We start from the raw sequence: 26,348 nt of genomic DNA, 5'->3' as shown, positions 1-26,348 counted from the left end.
TATTCTTGCCACCTTTTCTTGATCTCTTCTTCTTCTGTTAGGTCCTTGCCATCTTTGTTTTTGATCATACGCATTTTTGCCTGGAATTTACCTCCGATGTTTCTAATTTTCTGGAAGAGGTCTCTTGTCCTTCCTATTCTATTGTCTTCTTCCACTTCCGCGCATTGCTTGTTTAAAAATAATTCCTTATCTCTTCTGGCTAACCTCTGGAATTTTGCATTTAATTGGGCATATCTCCCCCTATCACTGTTGCCTTTTGCTTTCCTTCTTTCTTGGGCTACTTCTAGTGTCTCAGCAGACAGCCATTTTGCCTTCTTGGTTTTCTCTTTCTTTGGGATGTATTTTGTTGCCGCCTCCTGAACAATGCTGCCAACTTCTGTCCAGAGTTCTTCCGGGACCCTATCTACTAAGTCCAGTCCCTTAAATCGATTCTTCACCTCCACTGCATATTCCTTAGGAATATTAGTGAGCTCATATCTAGCTGATCTGTGGGTCTTCCCTAATCTCTTTAGTCTGATCCTAAATTGTGCAAGAAGAAGTTCATGATCGGAACTACAGTCAGCTCCAGGCTAGCGGCCGACGGTGCTGGTGGTGAACGGCGAATCCGATGTTCTAAGGATCAACACACCATCGGAACCTGGAATGTAAGACCTATGAGTCAGGGCAAATTGGATGTGGTTATTGGTGAGATGTCAAGATTAAAGATAGACATTCTGGGCGTCAGTGAACTGAAATGGACTGGAATGGGCCACTTCACATCAAATGACCACCAGATCTACTACTGCGGACAAGAGGACCACAGAAGAAATGGAGTAGCCTTCATAATTAATAGTAAAGTGGCTAAAGCAGTGCTTGGATACAACCCAAAAAATGACAGAATGATCTCAATTCGAATTCAGGGCAAGCCATCTAACATCACAGTGATCCAAATATACGCCCCAACCACAAATGCTGAAGAAGCTGAAGTAGAGCAGTTCTATGAGGATCTGCAGCACCTACTGGACAACACGCCTAAAAGAGATGTTATTTTCATCACAGGAGACTGGAATGCTAAGGTGGGCAGTCAAATGACACCTCGAATTACAGGTAAGTATGGCCTGGGAGAACAAAACGAAGCAGGACACAGGCTGATAGAATTTTGCCAAGACAAATCACTCTGCATAACAAACACTCTCTTCCAACAACCTAAGAGACGGCTTTATACATGGACTTCACCAGATGGACAACACCGAAATCAGATTGATTACATCCTTTGCAGCCAAAGGTGGCGGACATCTGTACAGTCGGTAAAAACAAGGCCTGGAGCTGACTGTAGTTCAGATCACGAACTTCTTCTTGCACAATTTAGGATCAGACTAAAGAGATTAGGGAAGACCCACAGATCAGCTAGATATGAGCTCACTAATATTCCTAAGGAATATGCAGTGGAGGTGAAGAATCGATTTAAGGGACTGGACTTAGTAGATAGGGTCCCGGAAGAACTCTGGACAGAAGTTGGCAGCATTGTTCAGGAGGCGGCAACAAAATACATCCCAAAGAAAGAGAAAACCAAGAAGGCAAAATGGCTGTCTGCTGAGACACTAGAAGTAGCCCAAGAAAGAAGGAAAGCAAAAGGCAACAGTGATAGGGGGAGATATGCCCAATTAAATGCAAAATTCCAGAGGTTAGCCAGAAGAGATAAGGAATTATTTTTAAACAAGCAATGCGCGGAAGTGGAAGAAGACAATAGAATAGGAAGGACAAGAGACCTCTTCCAGAAAATTAGAAACATTGGAGGTAAATTCCAGGCAAAAATGGGTATGATCAAAAACAAAGATGGCAAGGACCTAACAGAAGAAGAAGAGATCAAGAAAAGGTGGCAAGAATATACAGAAAACCTGTATAGGAAGGATAACAATATCGGGGATAGCTTTGACGGTGTGGTCGGTGAGCTAGAGCCAGACATCCTGAAGAGTGAGGTTGAGTGGGCCTTAAGAAGCATTGCTAATAACAAGGCAACAGGAGACGACGGCATCCCAGCTGAACTGTTCAAAATCTTGCAAGATGATGCTGTCAAGGTAATGCATGCTATATGCCAGCAAATTTGGAAAACACAAGAATGGCCATCAGACTGGAAAAAATCAACTTTTATCCCCATACCAAAAAAGGGAAACACTAAAGAATGTTCAAACTATCGAACAGTGGCACTCATTTCACATGCCAGTAAGGTAATGCTCAAGATCCTGCAAGGTAGACTTCAGCAGTTCATGGAGCGAGAATTGCCAGATGTACAAGCTGGGTTTAGAAAAGGCAGAGGAACTAGAGACCAAATTGCCAATATCCGCTGGATAATGGAAAAAGCCAGGGAGTTTCAGAAAAACATCTATTTCTGTTTTATTGACTATTCTAAAGCCTTTGACTGTGTGGACCATAACAAACTGTGGCAAGTTCTTAGTGGTATGGGGATACCAAGTCATCTTGTATGCCTCCTGAAGAATCTGTATAACGACCAAGTAGCAACAGTAAGAACAGACCACGGAACAACAGACTGGTTTAAGATTGGGAAAGGAGTACGGCAGGGCTGTATACTCTCACCCTACCTTTTCAACTTGTATGCAGAACACATCATGCGACAAGCTGGCCTTGAGGAATCCAAGGCTGGAGTTAAAATCTCTGGAAGAAACATTAACAATCTCAGATATGCAGATGATACCACTTTGATGGCTGAAAGCGAAGAGGAACTGAGGAGCCTTATGATGAAGGTGAAAGAAGAAAGTGCAAAAGCTGGTTTGCAGCTAAACCTCAAAAAAACCAAGATTATGGCAACCAGCTTGATTGATAACTGGCAAATAGAGGGAGAAAATGTAGAAGCAGTGAAAGACTTTGTATTCCTAGGTGCAAAGATTACTGCAGATGCTGACTGCAGTCAGGAAATCAGAAGACGCTTAATCCTTGGAAGAAGAGCAATGACAAATCTCGATAAAATAGTGAAGAGCAGAGACATCACACTGACAACAAAGGTCCGCATAGTTAAAGCAATGGTGTTCCCTGTAGTAACATATGGCTGCGAGAGCTGGACCATAAGGAAGGCTGAGCGAAGGAAGATCGATGCTTTTGAACTGTGGTGTTGGAGGAAAATTCTGAGAGTGCCTTGGACTGCCAGAAGATCCAACCAGTCCATCCTCCAGGAAATAAAGCCAGACTGCTCACTTGAGGGAATGATATTAAAGGCAAAACTGAAATACTTTGGCCACATAATGAGAAGACAGGACACCCTGGAGAAGATGCTGATGCTAGGGAGAGTGGAAGGCAAAAGGAAGAGGGGCCGACCAAGGGCAAGATGGATGGATGATATTCTAGAGGTGACGGACTCATCCCTGGGGGAGCTGGGGGTGTTGACGACCGACAGGAAGCTCTGGCGTGGGCTGGTCCATGAAGTCACGAAGAGTCGGAAACGACTAAACGAATAAACAACAACAACAGTACCAAAGCATCTGCTCAGTTCCTTTACATCTGCAGTCTGCCAGTCCAGAAATGATGAAGAGTTTTGGAGAGTTCAGCACTTGCACACTCTTTTGTACCATTTTTATTGGGTCTAATAAAGATATTGCTCTCTTAAAGATGTTGGAAGGTTGTTTTTTTGTTTGTTTGTTTGTTTGGTGAGATGCTGAAATAAATGTGGAGTGTGGAAATAAGTGTGGAACTATCCTTAGAATTGATCATGGATATTGAGGTAGTGGGTAGCCCCACTTTTGAAGAACTTCTTCCCTCTGGAAAGAAAATTGAGAAACTCCGTTTTCTCTGCCCCCCAAGTGAGCAAGAAACTTTGAAGGCCACATGTTTGCAATGATAGCTTGCTTTTCAATTCAGGCAATAGTAGAATACCTGCCTTCTGCAGTGCTTAACATTAATATTTTATAACGCCGGCAAAGCCATTTGGAAGAAGGTAGTACATGTAAAATAAATGTTCTATCAGTGTTACAACTTGGGTTTGTTTGTTTCTAGGCCTGATGGGATCTTGATTACAGGTAGTCCTCATTTAACAACCATTTATTTAGTGATGGCTCAGACTTACAATGGTTCTGAAAAAGACAACTTACAACTGGTCCTCAGACTTATGACCATTGCAGCGTCCCTGCAGTCACATGATCACAATTTGGGACTTGGCAACCGGTTCGCATTTGTGACCATCACAGTGTCCCACGGTCATGTGATTGCCATTTTCTACCTTCCTGGCTGGCTTCTGCCAAGCAAAATTAATGGGGAACCACGAGATTTGCTTAATGACCATGTGGTTTGCTTAACGACCACCACAAAAAAGGTCATAAAGTTGGGTCTGACTTGACGTAAAGTCCAGTCGAATCCGACTCTAGGGGGCGGTGCTCATCTCCGTTTCTAAGCCTTGGAGCCGGCGTTGTCATAGACACTTCCGGGTCATGTGGCCAGCATGACGACTCGGAACGCCGTTACCTTCCCGCCGAAGCGGTACCTATTGATCTACTCACATTTGCATGTTTTCGAACTGCTAGGTGAGCAGGAGCTGGGACGAGCAACGGGAGCTCACCCCGCCGCGCGGTTTCGAACCGCCGACCTTCCGATCGACAGCTCAGCGGTTTAACCCGCAGCGCCACCGCGTCCCACTAAAGTTGGGTCAGATTTGCTTAATGACTACTTCTCTTAGCAACTGAAATTCCAGGCCCAATTTTGGTCGTTAAGTGAGGATTACCTGTATTTTACCTGCCACGCATAGCCCAGGCTGACTGCAATCTCATAACCTGAACTCCCCAAGCCCAGAATCTCTTAAATACTGTATGTATGGCAATAGCATTTCAATGTTGTTGTTGTTTTTACAACTAGGGAGAAGGACAATGAGCCACGAACACGTCATAGTGACACAGAACCAACCCGTGCCCGACGCCGCTCCCGCAGCTACTCCCCCATCCGAAAGAGAAGGCGGGATTCTCCCAGCTTCATGGAGCCTAGAAGAATCACTAGGTAAATATTGGATTCTCCATTCCTAGGACAGCCCCTGGACCTGTGGGACAAAATTTGTTATTTAGAGTAGAGCTTGGAAACAAGCTTTTGAGTTATGTAGAATTGTTCTTCAAAGTGAATGGAGAATAAATCTTTTAAAAATAAAGTAAATTGCTTGTAGAGCTCATGGCTGATAACAGCTGATTGGAGAACTCTTAAAGCAGTGCTTCTCAACCTTAGGAACTTGAGGTCAACACATCTTCAAGTTCCCAAGGCTGAGAAACATTGTTTTAAAGTGTACAAACACAAACTGATTTCAGATGGATTAAGACTTTCTCTGAAATGTTCAGAAATTTGGTCCTATCTAGCGATTTAAAATTTCCTTCATCTGTATGATCAGAACTACATTTCCAGAGGCAGGATGCAAAAGATATCTAGCACAGGCAGATTCCACTGGAAACAGATTTACATGATCTGCTTCAAAAGTATCCTAAAAATCATTGATATTCTTTAATCCAATGTCTGCAGCTAAAAAACAATACACATTTCTGAAAGCATTGTACAAACAATAGCAATTGTATAAAAACTCAGCTTATATTGAAGAAAATTGTGATTAATTAATAACAGGAACTAGTAAAATTAATACAATAAATAACATCACAGAAATTTGCCTAAGGCAAATTTACATCTCTGTGTGTTCGGGTATGATTCTACAGATTAAAATCATCATAAAAGAAGATAGGCCAGAATATTATCCCATGTTTAGTAAAATGGGCAGAGTTCTAAAAGTTAACCTTAGGAATGATTTCAGAATTAAAGTTCAACTCATATTGAGACCAAACAAGCCAAGATGACTGTGAAATTCAGATTAATGTTCCCATCTTATCATTTCAGGAATTTGTATAACGTTTTGATAATGTATTGCACTTATACTGATACTATTGGGATTAAGGGCAACATTTTTGTTGTTGGTATTATCTTAGAAATTAAGGATCCAAAATACGTTGTTGTCTAATTGATTTCAGTTTTATGTTTATTTTAGTTGCTATGTTATCTTAGGGGTCTTCTGTTGTGTCCTTACGAGTTTTAAGAGGGATTGGGCTGTTGTTTAAAATTGTTTAGCATGGGTTTTAAATCTTTTCATCCCTATAAGACAGTTTGGAAACCTGCTGGGGAAGGGGAGGAGGCAGGGGGTCTTGAGATGCAGTCAGATTTCTGTTGGGGTAAAGGATGTTAGAGTTTCCAGCAGAAGAGATGATTAAACACCATTTTTCACTCTCATCTGGAATGTGCCTCTGGTATAATGTCTAACTCTAAAGAGCAGTCAGCCCCAAACCTGACCACGTTCACAGTTTGCACATGTGTCTGAGTCCAAGTGTTGTTTCTGTATGTCAACTGACTTCTTTGTCTAGAAAAGCTTTTGCTTTGCCTGGCATACTAACTTCTCTCTTCCTTGTAAAAAGAACAGACAACTGGCCACAGTTGCACATCTACTTTAAGTAGTACAGGAAGGTCTCAATTAGTGCAGTTGGTGAATCCCACGGCATGCTCGCCTTATTCGAATTTGCAGTATTCAAAGTGATATTTCTATGGGAAGTAGGGTAATTGGTTCTAGCTCGACAGAAATAGGCGATGAAGTATTTTAAACATAATTTTTTCTATGTATATTAATGAAATATTACAATAAAGGATAAAAAGAATACATTTTTAATTTAAATGTATGGGTAACAAAGTCACAGAGTAGTTATAGAAAGCAAAATAAAGACAAAAAGAATTCTACCATAGGTTCAGGCATTCCAACATCTCGTCCTAATTTAGCGTTGCTATGACCTTGTTGTTCCATTACATCAAATTCTTGCTCTAATGTAATAACAAGCCTCTTCTTTTTTTAACTTGTACAGTTTTCCTCTGATGGAATCTTCCTTTTCTCCATTTTTGCACACACAAAAATGAGCAGTGTCTAAAACCCCAACCGCAACTGCGCATGTGCTAGCCTCAACTGCACATGCGCTAGCTTCGCAGTAACTGAATTTTAGGTCAAATTAAATGGTATCAATTTACAATTCATGCTAAATCAAATATCACATTATTCAAAGTCACACTAATTGTGATCTACCTGCATCGACAAAAAATTTAGACTTAAACTTCCCCACCCAGCTCGTCCAAGGGTAAGAAAATATAAAGTTCTAGTCTAAAGCATCTGGAGGCCACTAAAATGGATGTTCTTGCCTTGGTTGCAACTAGATCAGATTAGTTTTGTACTGACTGTCTTTGAAGAGTGTTTGCAAATTACAGCTAGTGCAGTTCCTGGGCTTTTCTAACCACATTCAGTTAGATTTTTTTAAATCGCACTGACACATGATTGTAAGATCAACTTTTTCTACATATAAAGCCTTAATAGCTTTGGTCTGGGATGTTTGATGGACCACCTCCTCCTGCACTAATCTGTCAGTTGCATTCCTCTGTAGAAGGTATGGTTGACAGGGATGCAAGATAGGATCTTTTCAGTGATAAGGCCCTAATTCTGGAACCTCTCCCATCACCAGAAGATTGAGCTGCCTCCTTTGGTGTATTTTAAACGGTTCAATTCAGCCTGCTTTATTCTCTAAAACTTTTAAGGCATTTGTTTTAAGTGTATGGAGTTTTTACTGGTGGAGATACCAAAACACATTAATGTTTTTTTAAAAGAAATGAATATTTAAGGGCCATTGTTCTGGATGCAGGAAACATTTTCTGCACCCCACACTCCCAAGATGATTATTATAAAAATCATCTGGGGCTTGAGTCTCTCAGTCTGCTTTTTCCTCCTGCCTTTCATGTCCTTTTTTTTTCTCAAGTTACACAGGAGCAAACTATGGCTCAAACTACAGTTAAATGTAGAGCTAAGTCATTCACTCACATCACTGGTCCTGTAGTCGCCTTTCCAAACCAGGACAACTCCAGATCATCAGACTGAAAATCCTACTACCCTCAGTCAGAATGACTGGGATAATGGGATTTTTAGCCCAGCATAGTTGGAGGACACCAGACTGGGGAAGTGTGCCTAAGAACTAACTTCCCTTCCCTCCTTTCTTCCTCCTCCACCCTTCTTTCTCTCTTCAGTTGCCACCAGCACTTTGTAAGCTCATAGGTTACTATCAAGGAGTTTGGGAGTTTCTCTAACCAAATAATTTATTTTAATTCACAAGTTTACATTCTTCTGCATACACAAGACACCCTACAATGCAAAATATTTAAAAGCCACTACCTTATTTTTGGGTGGCTTGGTTTCATGAATAATCACTAGTCATTCAGACCCTATACTGGAAGGAGTTCAGCTTCATAGGTTGATGAAAACCTTTAGTAAAATCGTAGAAAGCAACTGAGCTCTGCAGGGTCCATTTCACTTGTGCAAATATCTACTCCCTTCACCCACCAGTTCAGCACATTCTTACTGCCTTCTGCTTTGCTCCCCCCATTGTTTAAGATGCAAGTCTCTCCTTTCCATCCTCTCTCAAGGTTCCTCCTAGAGAAACTTCAAGTGAAGCCCATAGCTGCAGGGCTGGGTTACCATGGTAACCTTCCCTTCCATCAGAAACCTGCTGTGTGTCCTTGAATCCATCACTTTGTGAAGCTTTGTAGAGCTATGCTTTGTCTCTGCTGTTTCTCTCTCTCTTTCTTGTCTCATTAATAATGAAGCTAGGATGATGGGTACATCTGATGGTTCAAGAGTTGCTTTGATTGGTACCTAATGGCATGAGAAAATTATGGATGGGCTTGGTGTTGATGAAACAAGCTGGTTTCCTTCTAGTCCCTCGTATCTTCCTCACTCGTCTCCTGTTCTCCACAGGGCATTGCTTCACCTTCACGTTTCGACATCAGGAGAAGTTTATCTGGCTGCAGATGGGAAGAATGGGACTTTTTCTTGTCTTCTAAGATTAGAGGACTGGGATGAAAAAAGGGCTATATTTTTCACATACTCTAAAAATTGTCCCCTGGGAAACCTCTCTGTCTCCATGCTGTAATGACAATTTGTCAGAAGGGTGAAATGTTTTGAATTGCAAAGAGTAGGAAATATGGCCCTCCTTCTGATCTGGCTGTGTGATTTCATCACATGGCCAAATAAAACTGACTATCTGCCACCATGACATAGCGCTGACTCCATGATCTCTGATTGGTTTATTTTCATAGTCAGTAAGGGCAAAACATTACAAAAAGAGGTAAGTTTTGAAGTGGTATCAGGAATTATTTTCTCTTCCACTCCCTTTTTCATATGAAAAATATTCCCTAACAAAATGTCTATTGTTTGGGGGGACTCTCTATAATGCTGAAGATGGTCTTATTTCTTTTATCTCTGTTGGCTCTTTTCCCCACTAAGGAAAGTTGGGACCCTGGTTTATACTTCTCAGCAGTGCTCTCTGACACACCCACATAACTCTGAGCTCACACCCAGAGGAAGCATAAGTAGGTGGTCAAGAATATAAGCACAGCTCTGCTGGAGCAGGCCAAGGCCCGTTGTAGTCCAGCATTTTGATTTTCATAGTGGCCAGCCAGAAGCCCCCTGAGGACTCAAAAGCAAGAGAGGGAGATTGGCCTCTCCATCCATTCTTCCCCTGCAATTGGTTCAGAGATCTCCACTGGCACAGAAGCAGTAAAATGTGGGGGGGCAGTAATAATGGCATCTCTCTCTCTCTCTCTCTCTCTCTCTCTCTCTCTCTCTCTCGTGTGTATGTGTGTGTATATATATATAAAAATTCCCTTCTCACCCCTATGGGTGGTGTGCATCTTCCTCAACCTCAGGTCCTCTACCAGAGGCCTAGGAGTTTGAAGGTTTTGCACAGTATCTTAGCTGTTCCTAGCACTGCATGCTTGAGGAAGACATACCACCCATAGGGGTGAGAAGGGAAATACACACACGCACACACATAAACACACACACACACACACACACACATACAGTACTAGTCCAGGAAACAGTATCAACACTGACTCAAAAGTATATCTATCATCTATCTATCTATGCCTTTGAGTTGGTGTTGACACCTGCCGACTGCCTGGACAAGTCCCTGCAGTTTTCCTGGCAAGATTTCAGAACTGGCTTGCCATTCTTCCTAGGGCTGAGAGGGAGTGACTGGCTCAAGGTCACCCAGCTGGCTTCGTGCCTAAGGCAGGACTAGAACTCACAGACTCCCGGTTTCTAGCCTGGTGCTTTAACCACTACACCAAATGTTCCCAGGGCATCAAGTAAGTTCCTTAGGCCTAATTCTATGTTAGGCAAAATAACTCAGCTGCAATTGGGGGCAATTTAACATACATCCAGATTATCTAAGCAATTTGGTCTCCTCTTGCAGCCTTGATTAGCCATTCATTCGTGCCCATTGTCCCTCATTAATTTCCAGCATGTACCAATGAGAGAGAGGTGTTATTTCTCAACGTTGTACAGCATAACAGCATTGTGAGCCTAGCTTTAGTGGAAATCCTCGGCACATCTGGATGATGAATGAAGATATTTTTTGTATGCCATCCGTGGAGAGATCTAAACTGGACTGCCATGCGGAAAAGTAATGGAAACTCAGGTGGATCCTAAAAAGTTCAGATTCCTCCAACTTTCAGATAACCTGAAACATGCACCTCAGAGTCATTCTGAAGATCTGTTGGAGTGACTAAATGCAGTTTCACACATACCAGTGTCTAGAGGTGGGTTGCAGGTGTGAATATGCACCACCAATCTATAACTGATTTCATGCCACCCCTAGCACAAAACATACAGTCCATTCCCTCATTTAATTGCTAGTAATCCAATGCAATCAAGACACGCCTGATCCAGGACACTCCCAACTTTTTCTACTCAGCCCTAATTCACGCCCCTGTGGTTCAGATCAGTGACTCCTTCAGCACAAATTAGCATGCTCTTCACATCTACCAAATGACAGATGCAAATATCAGCCTCCTTCCCAGCTGAACATTTCCTATGTTTTATTTATGCTTCCCACAATGCTCCGGGAAGAAACTAGAGGAAAATACCTCCCATATCATTACTAAAGAGTTATAGACTGGCTTAAAATGATAATACTTAAAATATATATATCCTGGTTTGGGTTTGGAGTCAGTGTTTATAGTTGGTCTATTGAATCTCCTGGGACTTTAATTCTGGGGAGAATTATGGGTGGGCTTTTGGCCAGGAAGTAGCAGTTGTTTTGAGTGGAGCAGGGCTGCTTCTAACTAACATCTAACCTCTGTTTTCCTACAGCTTTAACTCTCCAGTGTCTCCAAGCAAAACACAAGCATTGTTAATTCTTTCACATTTGATTCTTTTAGCTGGCTAATCCAGGACTAACCACTGGTGGGGCAGCAGCTTTAGCACTGAAGGGTCCAGTTTAATAGGAGGAGGAATTTAGGAGCAGTTATAAAACCACTTAGTCTGATTACCCTGAACAAAAAGGAACACCTGGAAATTCTGTATTTCAATCTTAAACAATTGCAGATCCTATCCTCAATTGTTTGCATAAAAAAAAAAAGTAAATTGTGAACTGAAATTTGAAACTCCTATCAGAAGAGTTCTACCTACTATGATATATATTTATACCCCACTGACTTCCTTTTAGAAAAGATCTTTCAATTTGAAAAATAATGGAATGGAAAATTGGCAGGCTTGACAAATCACTTCCAAGGATTCAAGGTTAATATGGTGACACCATGACCATCTGCCAATCAGCGCTGTGCGTTAGTAACTTTTGTCTATTGGAGAGCATGTTTTTAGTCTCTAACTCTCTTTTTAGGAACTTAAGTTATAAATGAAAACATAATTATTTTTTAAGCATCACAAACACACAGCCTTCAGCAGAGCAGTCCTTAGAGCAGTGTTTCTCAACCTTATCCACACAGCTTAAAGTCCACACAGCTTAAAGTCGCCAAGGTTGAGAAACATTGCCTTAGAGTCTTTTAACCTTATCAAACAAGAAGATTTAGGATTAGAATAAGATCTCAGGATCATCTTTTCCACAGCTTTTTGCAGATTTGGTTTTGGCCCTCTTCCACATTTTAAAAAATCCCGTTTGAGAACTTGGAACTCTGTGCTAAAGCCAACGCCCCTCCCCCCACAATCAGATCCATCCACTGCATATGCTATTATTGCCACGGGGTGAGACTCTCTTTCTTTTTTCTCCCCCAGTGCTCGGAAGCGTCCAATCCCATACTATCGGCCCAGCCCCTCTTCTTCCAGCTCGCTTACCAGCTACTCCTACAGCCGCAGCCGCAGCCGGAGCTACGACAGCTACAGCAGCAGCAGGAGCCGGACTCGCACCCAGAGCCGCAGCCCGAGCTACAACAGCCGAAGCAGTTCTGAGAGCACTGGATTTTGAGCACTCCCTGCCAGCCACTTAGAGGAATGAGCTGGTCCAGCTTTCTCTCCAGCCCAGTCTCCCTCCCCTTCTCCCAGGCGTGGCCCAACTTAATTCCTCTACCAGGGCTTGTCTCTGTCATTTCTCTGGTCCCGTTCGGAGACTCATCCTGGCATCCCTGGAGATGCGGGATGTGTCCCACGGGAAAGGGCCCAATGACTTTTGGCCCAAACCTTAAGCGGGGAGTCAGAAAACGAGGCAGGACCCATGTGCCCTAGGGAAAACCACAGGCCACCTTTTGAAATGCAGCTCAGTGGGGAAGATGAAAGCTCAAGGAGGGTGTGACATTTCAGTGTGGCCCCCAAGTCTTCTCCAGCAAGGACCCAGAGATATGGCTGCTTACCCAGAGGAGAGGCACATTGGTCTCATTTCATTCTTTTAATCTAATTTCTACCAATAAAAGGTAGGAAGAATTCTCCGGAGGAATAATGCACCTATGATTCCATATGATACGTAGAACAAATGAACAAATTTCAATTCCAGCAAAGAACTTTGGATGCCAGAAAAGGAAGAAAAGCGGCAGGGGGGCGGGGGGGTGGCTTTTTAATTTCTTGTTCTTGTTTTCCTAACCAACAGTTCACAGAAGATACTTCTCTGAGGTTGACTTTTTAATTTATTTCTTGCAGGTATTTATTTCAATTTTGGTACCAGCCAGAGAAGTTTGGGTTTAATTTATTTGGACAAAAAAAGAGATGGGTGGGAGTGGGCATAACTCTGTCATGTTCATAGGGGAAGAAAAGTTCATAGGGGAATTAAAATTGAGGTGGATGGAGCTGAGCGGAGCAAAGGAAGGAAGGAAGGAAAGGAAGGAAGGAAGGAAGGAAGGAAGGAAGGAGGGAGGGAGGGAGGGAAGGAAGGAAGGAAGGAAGGAAGGAAGGAAGGAAGGAAGGAAGGAAGGAAGGAAGGAAGGAAGGAAGGAAGGAAGGAAGGAAGGAAGGAAGATCTCAAAACGGATGCAGAGATGAATACTGGATTTTCAGCTTTAAAAGAGGATCCACCTCTGTGGGCCTGGAACAAGCCACAGCTTAATTGGTACAACATGAAATTGTTGAATCGCCAATAATGGATGCCAAGCACTTCCTGATGGATGCTGCCACCTGCAGAAATTATCCAATTTGATTTCAGGTGCATCTGTTGAAAAAGTCCAAGTGATGATGCAAAAGATTTTTCTCTGCCTAATACTTTGGAGAACTGCTGCTGTCAGAGCAGACAATAATAAGCTAGCTGGACCAATAGTCTGAACTGGCCCATGGTACTATCCTCTGCCCCATGCCAGCAAGATGGCTGGAAAGCCAAGTGTTGTTGGAAATGATGGACTGTCAGCCTGATGTAGTATAAGACAAGCACTTTGTATGAATATTAATATACACACTTTTTGCTGTTGAAGCTTTGGGTGACAAGTTCTTCAATCAGCTAAACAAAGATATGAGAGAAAGGGAGAGATTGAGAACTGCCAGTCAAAAAGGTGGGCTGTTCTGGAATTGGCTGTAATGTAATTTAGCTTACTTTAACCATGAAGGCACAACCAGGTACCTTCCTTGAAATCAATGTCAAAGCTCAGTTAAGTTTACAGTATACAAATAATAGCTTTAATACAAAAGGCCCAAATGGGCATAAAGGGCAACCTTCCCAAGGGATTAACCTGGTCTTTACCATGCTACAGCTGGCATTAGTTAACCTGGGGTGGGAGGGGAGACAAGAAACATGTATGTATAGGACTTCGTTGACAAGCCTATGAAGTCTATTAAAAACATTTTCTATCAAGTCAAAGAATATTTCTTAAAAAAATGCACACAGAGAGACATAATGAGGACTAGTCATCTGACAAGCTGAATAGCAGAAGATATGCAGGATGTAGGATAAGAAATATGAGTTATACCTACTGGTAGATACTTAGCATAGTAAAAATAAAATTATGGATCTATAACAGCTATGGCAGCATTTCTGTATTGTTTAGGTTATCTGTTCCATAGAAATGAAATGCAGAAACCATCCCATTTCATTTTAAAGTTTCTCTCCAAACATTGCACCTGTAGAAACTGGAATGATTAATTCCTGCATATAGCCTTTCCAAAGCCCAAATAAGGTAGAAATCTTGAAAGTTTGAAAGGTTTTTTTATCATATGAATTCAAATGCTGTTATCATTCTCCAGTTTCTTAGGCTCAGAGCCTCTAAATCTGAGTTTTGGACTTTACAAGCCAAATTGTAGATTCTAAAATAGTACTTTGAAACTCAAGAGTGTTTTAAAACTCAGTGCTGAAATACTGGGGGATGGGGCATAGATGATAGATTGACAATGGACAATATATTTTGGCCAAATAGTTCTTCCCATGCCAGTGAAAACTATGGGCATCTATCATTTTGAACCTATTTAGACAGTTTGGGTTTGGAAAGATTTTGAAGCAACATGACCTCTGTTTACCTCTGTTTTTAAGTGGCACACCAAGTACCTCTGGGATTGTCAAGATCAAGCACTGCCAAACACAATTATAACATAAAAGAAGGGTCTGGCTCTTAAAAAAAAGGGTTCCATTTTTTAAAAATATGACTTCTCTGTTTTCAGAACAATTCCCTGTCTAGTGTCCAGCTATTTATATTCTTAATGTTTCTGTAAGTGCTTGGGATGGGAGGCAGGCAACAAGATTGGTCAAAACCTCTCCATTAAATCATACACAGAGTTACCACCTTTGTGTGGGTTGGCATTCTATAGCCAATTTGACAATACTAAACATTGATCAATGAGGCAGCAGTTTCCAAAAAAAAAGTTAACAAGGACTGCAACCACAGTGTTTCTCCCCATCAGTGCATCCCCCTAGTTTTCTGATTCGGTAAGAGCAAAACCCAGCCAGCAGTAATGAACAGAGAAAGGTGGTTTATCAGGGAAAATGTTCAGTCTTCCTAGCCTTCTTTTGCAGTCTCTGCAAGAAATAGCAAACAGGAACAAAATATGTTGTAGAAAATCTCTCTCTCTCTCTCTCTCTGGATTGTGAATTAAGCTGTAGATTCAATGAGCTGATTCAATTATAATAAAATGTACAATATCTATATTGTAATGGGATCTCCATGATGAAATATAGTCTTTGCTTGGTGATGGTGACAGTGTCAATGAAAAGCCATAATTCAGTAGTAGAAACCATGCTTTGCATGGAAATGTCCAAGGATCAATGTCAATGGTTGGAGGTAGAGTTAGAAAAGACCCTGGTCTGAAATTCTGGGGAGCTGCTGCTAGTCACTGTAGACAAAACTGTACTCAATAGCCTGACTCACTGGCAAGAACATTTCTGGGTTCCTATTTCAAGAAACCCTTTACTCAAATGTATATCCAGATATTTGTGCAAAGGATTCCTTCCCAAAATTCTGGAGGGCACCCTAAAGATTCAGCATTGATAGAGAATGGGGAGTGGAACCCAAGGCTTTGCAGCGTGAATGAAGTCCTTTGCAGTCAGCGCAAGTCTTTTTTAGTAGATGGTGTCTAGAAGTGGCAGGCAGTAATATCCAGCATTCATTTGATGAGAGCCAAAGGGATATGTGTGTGTTTGTGCATATGTGTCCCAACTTGTAATGGTTGCCTATTCTGACAAACTCAGTCTCACAAGCAGGTGCTTAAGGATAACTGGTTTATTGAAAGAATAGTATGCAGATACAAAGAAAGCTGAGAATGAGCAAAAGCGCGCCAAATGCAAACTAAAAACCCTCGCTTCAAACCCGGTTCCACCCTCGCTCGTGCTTAGCAACCACCCCCTCCCAGGTGCTAGCAACCGTTGCCCAAATCGGCCTAAGAAAGTAACCTTGAACACAGTCCATAACCCAAACATACATTCCACAGTTACAGCAAGGAGATTACAGCCTGGCACGGCTGGAAATCTCCACCCAGCAAACACGGATCAGGAAAGTGACATGCGAAACGTTACGATGTATTCAGAACATTGGAACGATGAACATGACACAACTATGGCTGAACAAATGAGTCAGACAGCTGTCCAATTTTTATCATCTGGTAATCTCACTGGGTTGGGTTTGGGGGTTTTTTGGCCATCTTTCTATATCAGTGTTAATCTGTTGAAATATTTAAGCACTTTGAAACATTTACATCTGCAAACAAAGAAAATTTCTTAGAATATTTATTCCAAGACATTTAAACAAATCCAAACACCAAGTAAAATTTCCACAAATACACTGGAGTTTATAGGAAGTACATGAGGAGGAAGGAGCATTAGGTATGTTCGCCGCCTTGAGTTATTTATAAAATAATAATAATAATAATAAAGGGGGGATAAAAATAAAATAAAAATAAATAGAATATAAGACTTAATCCAATTAAATGAGTAACCTGATAATTAACCAAACTTTTTTACCACATTAATGAATTTTGGTAGACAACTTTCATAATAATAAGATATCTGCATGTTGTAATAATTGGTGTTCAATTTCAGCTGGTTATATGCCCAGGCTTTCTTTCTATTGCCTGATCAAACAGATCAATGGTTCCAATATCAAATTAAGTATAAGAGGATAGAGATAAAGCATATCCTCAATAAAGGTATATCCTTCATTGCAGGTTCCAATTCTTTCATCAGATTGATGAAACAAGTGTTGCACCATCTTAATGCAAGATCTGCCCATTTTGTATGTGTGTGTGATGTCACCGTGCATTTACAAAAGAGCAGAAGCTTGAATCACAACAGCACAATGCTCGTTTCATCATGTCTTCCCACTTCATGGATGCCTCTGATCCTTGATGAGATCAATACAAAACATTAAAAAATGAGGAAGATTCAATTTGTGATAATCCTGGATAAAGAATTAGAATAGCACATTTTATAAAATGTGGTATTCGTCATTAGTATTCTGCAGTCTGGAATAGACATAATATTAAAAAAAAGAAAAATCCAAGAGCTTTGATTAATATTATTGTCAAAAATTCCTCCTAGGAGTCTGGACAAGAACCAGTTAATCCAAAGAGGAAGTCTCCTGACCTTTGATTAGTAATATTTATTAAGTGGAACACAAGAATTCCTATGAGTTCTTTACTTTCTAATGAGACTTCTCCATATATCCAAACCCTTTTACATTTTCTCATGTACGTTTTACAATGAAGGGAGCTGCAAAGGGGGCTGGAAGCTGGCTGGTTTTGAAAAGGTGAAGCCTGATAACAAATATTTATTAAAAGGAAAGTAAAAGTTGCAACACAGGAACTCTAGCAAGTACTGTACTTTCAAATGAGAGACTAATATATAGGCAATTTTTAGGGCACAAAATGCTTGTTGGTTTCCTCTCATTCTTTCTAGGCAGAGAGCTGACCCCCCTCTTTTGTGAAGGAAGGAAAGTTTCATCTCTTCGCTATTTTGATAACTGACCCTTTTTATTAGTGTGAAAAAAAACTCACAAAAATCCATATTGGGCCAAAATTGGCTGCAAAAATTTCCACAGCACCGTATCAAATAACCTTTCTATGTCCAACAAGACTGCCAACTGTTGATTCCATTTTTTAGAAGTATACAGTATCTAAAAAAATCTAGGATTCTATTTGAGGCATGTTGCCCTTTTATGAAATCATACTGTACAGGACAGAAAGTCAAAGGTAATTTTGTCTGTAGTCTGGGTGCCAGGATCGACATTTTGGCATTTAAAAAAATACATTTAAGAAAGAAATTGGATAATTACTTGCAGAATCAGCAAGAGAGTCCCAGTGACATAGACCTCATTAAAAGCAGTTGGAAAAAATATTTATTTATTTGTGCATGCCCAATCCCATAAAGCTCAAAGCAGTTTACAGCAGGAAAAATCACACCATTAAAATAAAAGTAATCATAAAACTAGAAACAAAGCAACACTAAAGCAACCCGAGAAATCATCATTATATCCCTATCCATAGTAAGAGGGTTTCACTCATCACCAGTCTTTTCCAAGGCTCTCCAGAGGAGCCAGATTTTAATGACTTTCTGGAAAACCAGTATGATAATGATTAGGAGCAGGAACTTTTTCTGTTTTCATGGATTTAATAACATCTATTATTTCATAAAGAACTGAAGGAACAGTTAGATAAACAATGTGCCCATAAGTAATCATAGGTAAGAACTATTTTAATTAACTTTCTTCTTTGTAACTGTGGCTTAGTATTATACAACAGATAATAAAAATGCAAAATTTTATGATTTAGAGTTATTACCTATTTCTCCCTGAGCATCTTTAATAGTAGAATTTTTTGTTGTTGCTGTTTCAGTCAAGAGACCGATAACTTACTGGACTGGGTCTTTCCCTTCACTCTCAGTATCTTTGCATTATGCAATTCAATTAATATTCTATATAAAGTACATTAAGGGAATTGTTCCAACTAAGACATAAAAGCTTTATATAAGCATAGTATAAATTATCGTTGTTTATTCGTTTAGTCGCTTCCGACTCTTCATGACTTCATGGACCAGCCCACGCCAGAGCTTCCTGTCGGTCGTCAACACCCCCAGCTCCCCCAGGGATGAGTCCATCACCTCTAGAATATCATCCATCCACCTTACCCTTGGTCGGCCCCTCTTCCTTTTGCCCTCCACTCTCCCTAGCATCAGCATCTTCTCCAGGGTGTCCTGTCTTCTCATTATGTGGCCAAGGTAGTTCAGTTTTGCCTTTAATATCATTCCCTCAAGCGAGCAGTCTGGCTTTATTTCCTGGAGGATGGACTGGTTGGATCTTCTTGCAGTCCAAGGCACTCTCAGAATTTTCCTCCAACAACACAGTTCCAAAGCATCGATCTTCCTTCTCTCAGCCTTCCTCATGGTCCAGCTCTCGCAGCCATATGTTACTACGGGGAACATCATTGCTTTAACTAGGCAGACCTTTGTTGTCAGTGTGATGTCTCTGCTCTTAACTATTTTATCGAGATTTGTCATTGCTCTTCTCCCAAGGATTAAGTGTCTTCTGATTTCCTGACTGCAGTCAGCATCTGCAGTAATCTTCGCACCTAGAAATACAAAGTCTTTCACTGCTTCTATGTTTTCTCCCTCTATTTGCCAGTTATCAATCAAGCCGGTTGCCATAATCTTGGTTTTTTTGAGGTTTAGCTGCAAGCCAGCTTTTGCACTTTCTTCTTTCACTTTCATCATAACGCTCCTCAGTTCCTCTTCGCTTTCAGCCATCAAAGTGGTATCATCTGCATATCTGAGATTGTTAATGTTTCTTCCAGAGATTTTAACTCCAGCCTTGGATTCCTCAAGCCCAGCATGTTGCATGATGTGTTCTGCGTACAAGTTGAATAGGTAGGGTGAGAGTATACAGCCCTGCCATACTCCTTTCCCAATCTTAAACCAGTCCGTTGTTCCATGGTCTGTTCTTACTGTTGCTACTTGGTCGTTATACAGATTCTTCAGGAGGCAGACAAGATGACTTGGTATCCCCATACCACTAAGAACTTGCCACAATTTGTTATGGTCCACACAGTCAAAGGCTTTAGAATAGTCAATAAAACAGAAATAGATGTTTTTCTGAAACTCCCTGGCTTTTTCCATTATCCAGCGGATATTGGCAATTTGGTCCCTAGTTCCTCTGCCTTTTCTAAACCCAGCTTGTACAGCTGGCAATTCTCGCTCCATGAATTGCTGAAGTCTACCTTGCAGGATCTTGAGCATTACCTTACTGGCATGTGAAATGAGTGCCACTGTTCGATAGTTTGAACATTCTTTAGTGTTTCCCTTTTTTGGTATGGGGATATAAGTTGATTTTTTCCAATCTGATGGCCATTCTTGTGTTTTCCAAATTTGCTGGCATATAGCATGCATTACCTTGACAGCATCATCTTGCAAGATTTTGAACAATTCAGCTGGGATGCCGTCGTCTCCTGCTGCCTTGTTGTTAGCAATGCTCCTTAAGGCCCATTCAACCTCACTCTTCAGGATGTCTGGCTCTAGCTCACTGACCACACCATCAAAGCTATCCCCGATATTGTTATCCTTCCTATACAGGTCTTCCGTATATTCTTGCCACCTTTTCTTGATCTCTTCTTCTTTTGTTAGGTCCTTGCCATCTTTGTTTTTGATCATATCCATTTTTGCCTGGAATTTACCTCCGATGTTTCTAATTTTCTGGAAGAGGTCTCTTGTCCTTCCTATTCTATTGTCTTCTTCCACTTCCGCGCATTGCTTGTTTAAAAATAATTCCTTATCTCTTCTGGCTAACCTCTGGAATTTTGCATTTAATTGGGCATATCTCCCCCTATCACTGTTGCCTTTAGCTTTTCTTCTTTCTTGGGCTACTTCTAGTGTCTCAGCAGACAGCCATTTTGCCTTCTTGGTTTTCTCTTTCTTTGGGATGTATTTTGTTGCCGCCTCCTGAACAATGTTGCAAACGTCTGTCCAGAGTTCTTCCGGGACCCTATCTACTAAGTCCGGTCCCTTAAATTGATTCTTCACCTCCACTGCATATTCCTTAGGAATATTAGTGAGCTCATATCTAGCTGATCTGTGGGTCTTCCCTAATCTCTTTAGTCTGATCCTAAATTGTGCAATAAGAAGTTCGTGATCTGAACTACAGTCAGCTCCAGGTCTTGTTTTTACTGACTGTATAGATGTCCACCACCTTTGGCTGCAAAGGATGTAGTCAATCTGATTTCGGTGTTGTCCATCTGGTGAAGTCCATGTATAAAGCCGTCTCTTAGGTTGTTGGAAGAGAGTGTTTGTTATGCAGAGTGAGTTGTCTTGGCAAAATTCTATCAGCCTATGTCCTGCTTTGTTTTGTTCTCCCAGGCCATGCTTACCTGTAATTCCAGTTGTCATTTGACTGCTCACCTTAGCATTCCAGTCTCCTGTGATGAAAATAACATCTCTTTTAGGCCTGTTGTCCAGTAGGTGCTGCAGATCCTCATAGAACTGCTCTACTTCAGCTTCTTCAGCATCTGTGGTTGGGGCGTATATTTGGATCACTGTGATGTTCGATGGCTTGCCCTGAATTCGAATTGAGATCATTCTATCGTTTTTTTGGATTGTATCCAAGCACTGCTTTAGCCACTTTACTATTAATTATGAAGGCTACTCCATTTCTTCTGTGGTCCTCTTGTCCACAGTAGTAGATCTGGTGGTCATCTGATGTGAAGTGGCCCATTCCAGTCCATTTCAGTTCACTGACACCCAAAATGTCTGTCTTTCATCTTGACATCTCACCAATAACCACATCCAATTTGCCCTGGCTCATAGATCTTACATTCCAGGTTCCAAGGTGTGTTGATCTTTAGAACATCGGATTCGCCGTTCACCACCAGCACCGTCGGCCGCTAGCCATCCTTTCGGCTTTGAGCTAGCTGCATCATCACGTCTGGGGCTAATTGAACTCATCCTCTGTTCCACCCCAGTAGCATTTTGACCATCTTCCGACCTGGGGGTCTCATCTTCCGATGGTATACCGACATATCTCTGGTTGTACTGATCCATTTAGTTTTCACGGCAAGAATACTGGGGTGGGTTGCCATTACCTTCCCCAGGGATTGAATTTAGTCTGACCTCTCTGTCATGGCCTTCCCGTCTTGGGTGGCCCTTCATGGTTTAGCTCATGGCATCATTGAGGTGCTCAAGCTCCAGCACCACGACAAGGTAATGATCCTTTGCTGAAGAGTATAAATTATAAGTTCCTCAATTTATTTTCCAAAAGTTCCTGTTTAGTTTTTACATTCCTTTTCCATGAAGTAATGCAATAATACATCAGTGAATATAAACAAGTGCCTAAAAAACTTCCCATCTCCCATTAAAATCTACAGATTCACACTTAAGAAATGTTTTCAAAAACTTATTTCATCTCTTTTGTAAAAAGTTTTAAATCCATCTTCCCCAAAAATAGGATGAGTCTTTTCTTGCAATAATTGAGATTGTTACTGGACCATGATTGGGTATTGTATCAGGACCTGTATTTATCTATTTGATCAACTAAGGATCTAGATGCTAAGAAATTATCAAGTTAGGAATGAGTCCGATGTAGTAATGAAAAAAAAAAGTATATTCTTGCTGTGAAGAAGGGCCACCACTTAAATTCTAACATCTTGTAGCATTCTCCATGTATGAGAATTAAATTTAGCTTGAACAGAATTACAATCTAACAAAGCTTCTAAAATCTCTGATCCACAGCTAAACTAAAAAGATACTCAAAAAATCTATGTAGAACATCTGGACTGTCTTTAATAAGGCCTTGGTAATTAATAAAAGCAATATAATTATTAAATCATTTATTTACCAATATTAAAAAATATCCACCTGGATCACTTATTTTTGTTCCACTATACATTTTGAGGAATTGCTAATCAAAATGAATATACCTCAAGCAGATTTTGAATTTCTACAAAATAAGGGGGAAATATTAAATATTGAGAACGAATGTTCTTTTTGTTTCAAATAACCCCCAAATAATAAAGTGCTCTGTAGCCTCTGCATTAAAAACAAAAACAAAAAAATTCTTTACACTGGGATAGACATCAAAATTCCTTGAAAAATTAAAGAAAAAGTTTAATCTCTTTGTTGTTGTTGTTGCCAAAGAAGCTTTACTGAATAGCTTCCACTTCTGAATTGTTTGTAGAAAAGAGAAAAATATCTTTCCATTCCAAGGCTCCAGCTTCCTAAATGCAGCATATACTATCTCATACTTTAGACTTTACACATTTTACAATAGGACTGGGGATTTATCCTGAATGGAAAAGGAAATCTACATAATGAGCAATTTTTATTTCAAGCTTATATTCCAACTACAGTTAAAAAAATTTTTTTTTGCATATATATTTATCTTTAAAGACTGCTATTGGCCAGGATTATAAGGAATTTTTAAAGAGATAACTTATTTCTAACTTAGGACCTATAAAGAATCCACTCCGTTTGAACATCTTTCAACACTGTTTCAACATCTGTGGCACATTATTTATCAGAATGTTTGAGTAATTTCATGTGAATCAATTTTAAATTTACTAAGTTTTAACTCTGCCATTTTCTGATCTCCCAAATCTCTGCTTCAGCTCCAAAAAGTTCTGATTAACATAAAACACTGAGGCTTTTATCCAGTCTTTCTGAAAGACCGTAAATCACAGGAAAGCTAAAAACACTCCATGTAACTTTGCTGTTCTGTTACTTGGGTGAGTAAAAAAAATAAGTGCAGCTGAAGCTAAAGCTTTTGGGCTTTCTTCAGCAAAGAGGAGGAGGGGAAGAGAACCATAATTTGGCTCTTTGACTGGTAATTTAGCACCACAAAGCAGAAATTTAAAAGTCAAAAGGAGTTTTTCATGTATCAATTAAGCAATAAAATAATCAAAATTTAAGAAGAGTTTTCCTTAACCTGGGAGAGAACCAAGCACATAAAATCAGTTTATTGCTATTCCAGCCAGAAGTCTCATCTGTCCTAAGCAGGCCGCAACTAGGGCCTGTGTCACCCGGGGCATACATGGATTCTACACACCCCGCATGGGTTGGTGAGGGAGGTGATAGTAAGTTTTATTATTCTATTATACATTAAATTAATAAAACATTCAGTATAAAAATACTATTTTGTCATTTCGGCACCCCCCCAGTGCGGCGCTGGGGCACATGCCCCGCTTGCCCCCCCTAGTTGAGGCCCTGTGCCTAAGGCAGTGTTCCCTAACCTGGTTTGCTCCAGATAGCTAGGACTTCAGATCTCATCATTTCCACCCACATGGTTAAATAAACTGCTTGGTAAGTATTTCTACCACTCTGTTCTCTCTGCCTCTTTTTTCCTCTTCACACAGCAAATTACTGAGAATGACAAGATCAATCTTGTCAGATCTTAATAGCTTAGACCAAGGACCACACGGGGCCATACTATACTTGCAGGTTGCCCACCCCAAATTATTCAGACCACCAGGTCTCATTCATGGTTCTCTTGAAACCAGGTCATTTTTCAAAGCCTGGCAAGAATTCAGACTGTGGACTACCCCTGCACCTTTAAAAGAAAACGTTGTTCTTTGGACAAAGGAACACATTGATATGTATTCTATTGTTGCTGAACCCCTGACAGTATGACATCCTGTCTAGCCATCAGTTCACATTAAATTCATACAGCTCTGAATACATATTTTTGGCCCTCATTTGGTTATGGTGAAAGGTGAAAGGTCCCCTGTGCAAGCACCGAGTCTTGTCTCACCCTCGGGGGATGCCGCTTTCGCAACGTTTTCTTGGCAGACTAGAGCGGGGTGGTTTGCCTTGCCTTCCCCAGTCGTCACCTTCCCCAGCAAGCTGGGTGCTCATTTTACCGACCTCGGAAGGATGGGAGGCTGAGTCGACCTGAGCCGGCTACCCGAGAATCCAGCTTGCGCTGGGATTGGACCCAGGTCGTGGGGAGAGTTTCAGTTGCAATATTGCTGCCTACCCCTCTGTACCACACGAGGCTCTCCTTTGGTTATAGAATGTAGAATTATTAAATGGTAGAATTATTACATGTATTGATGGCAACACTACTGGAATCTATTCTTTAGTTCCCAAATTTTTCTTCCCCAAAGAGTTTTCTTTAAAAAAAAAAATCTTGTTCTATGGTGCTCTTGAATTTATTCTGGTATTGTGTTGGAGATGGTAAAAACAGAGTTTTTGTTTTCGGTGACCTTGTCTGTATTGTTTTGAAGTCTCCTGAAGTGGCCCTGCTTCCTGATCGGATAAAAAAAGCCCTCAAGTGAACTTTTTATAAAGCAGGAAGGGGACACACCACAGAGATAAAAGTAATTTTGCAATTACAGAGAAGACCATGCTCATACCTTAATAACTAAAATAAGTACAAGGACTAACACCCTGCCCATGAAAATTTTTCTAAGATTTTCTCCTTTGTAAAAAATAATTGAAAACAATTGCTTTTCATCAGAGTGAATGAGAATGATCAGGAGGAAATTATATGAAAGATTCATCACATTCACACTGTCCACAGTAGAGAAAGCTAAAATCCAAGGTGACACTGAACAAATAAAAAGCACTACAGTATAGCCTTATTCTTTTTTGTTTGTTTGTTTGTTTTAATTTTAAGAATAGTTTATAAGCACACTATATATTCGAAGGTCAAAATTAAAGATACCAGGTTTAGCTGGAAATAGAGGCAATCACTCTGTCACTGAGCAAACCACAAGCTGTTTGTTAGATACGTTGACTGTCAGACTTCCATATTTATGCACTCATTCAGATTGGCCATGGAAAGGTAGTGAGAAGACTCTGGAAAATGACACCTAATCACATAGGAATGTATCATTCTCCTCATGTTTTCACAGAAGAGGAATTTGCCTACATCTTGTGTGTCTAGAACATGAGAAAAACTTTTCTGAATCCACTTAAATATCAATCAACTTTTTTCACCCTTAAGAGATCTCTCTGTTGCCTTCAGGGAGACCACTGAGGGCAATGCATTCTGGAAGACAGAATTTCCACAACTTTCATGCTAATGAAAACAGAAGATCCTACAGAATCAGAGCAAAAGTCCACTTATCCAGCATCTGGTTTCCAAAAGGGGTGTCAGAGTGCTGGAAAAGACCCAATAAAATACACTCACCCGGTTCGTTGGCTCGAAGGAAGGAAGTTTATTTTCAACTTTGCAAAGCTGGGCTCCCAGGTTTTGGCTCTACTCGCAGGTAGACCAAAGTCCGGAGAGCACCAGGTTAAGCATTTCAAGCTCTTTTATTCCCTCTCTGCCGCCCCTCCCTTAGGAGGCTTGGCGTACAATCTTCCTCTTATTATTTGACACATAAGCATTTTAGCATTTGAGACACGTGTACACTTTTGAACTTTTTACCTTTTCCTTTTTGAACTTTCTAACTTCCCCTTTGTCTGCAAGCAAGTTCCTTGTTTCTAACCATATCCTTATGAGAGCGAGAAGCACCCACCCCAGTTGCAAAGCTTCCCCAGCTGCAAACCCACTTGCCGGAGCATATGCGGTTTCTTGTGAGCAAGCACAACAGGGCATCAGAGGGTCAGTTACCCACATCCGAGTCTTCAACTTTTGTTAGTCTCTTCCTGTTTACTACTCCCTTGAATTTGAAGTACAGTTATTAAATTCCCCTCTCACAGGGG

At 40.8% G+C, this 26,348-nt stretch overlaps 1 protein-coding gene across 1 annotated transcript in view; it reads left to right on the top strand.

Moving 5' to 3' along the window:
* SRRM3 (serine/arginine repetitive matrix 3) overlaps positions 1-12,511 on the top strand; it is a 76,384-nt gene extending 63,873 nt beyond the window's left edge. Inside the window, exons 13-14 of the mRNA XM_063295713.1 lie at positions 4,837-4,974; positions 12,104-12,511. Coding sequence (XP_063151783.1) covers positions 4,837-4,974; positions 12,104-12,293 — 328 coding nt within the window. The 3' untranslated portion in view covers positions 12,294-12,511. The remainder of the gene's footprint in view (positions 1-4,836; positions 4,975-12,103) is intronic.
* The last annotated feature ends 13,837 nt before the right edge of the window (positions 12,512-26,348 follow it).

Source organism: Candoia aspera, chromosome 1, assembly GCF_035149785.1.
Source record: "Candoia aspera isolate rCanAsp1 chromosome 1, rCanAsp1.hap2, whole genome shotgun sequence".
Classification (NCBI taxonomy): Eukaryota; Metazoa; Chordata; class Lepidosauria; order Squamata; family Boidae; genus Candoia; species Candoia aspera.
Note: the sequence above shows the minus strand (reverse complement) of the source record. Positions and strands in the feature narration are given on the sequence as shown.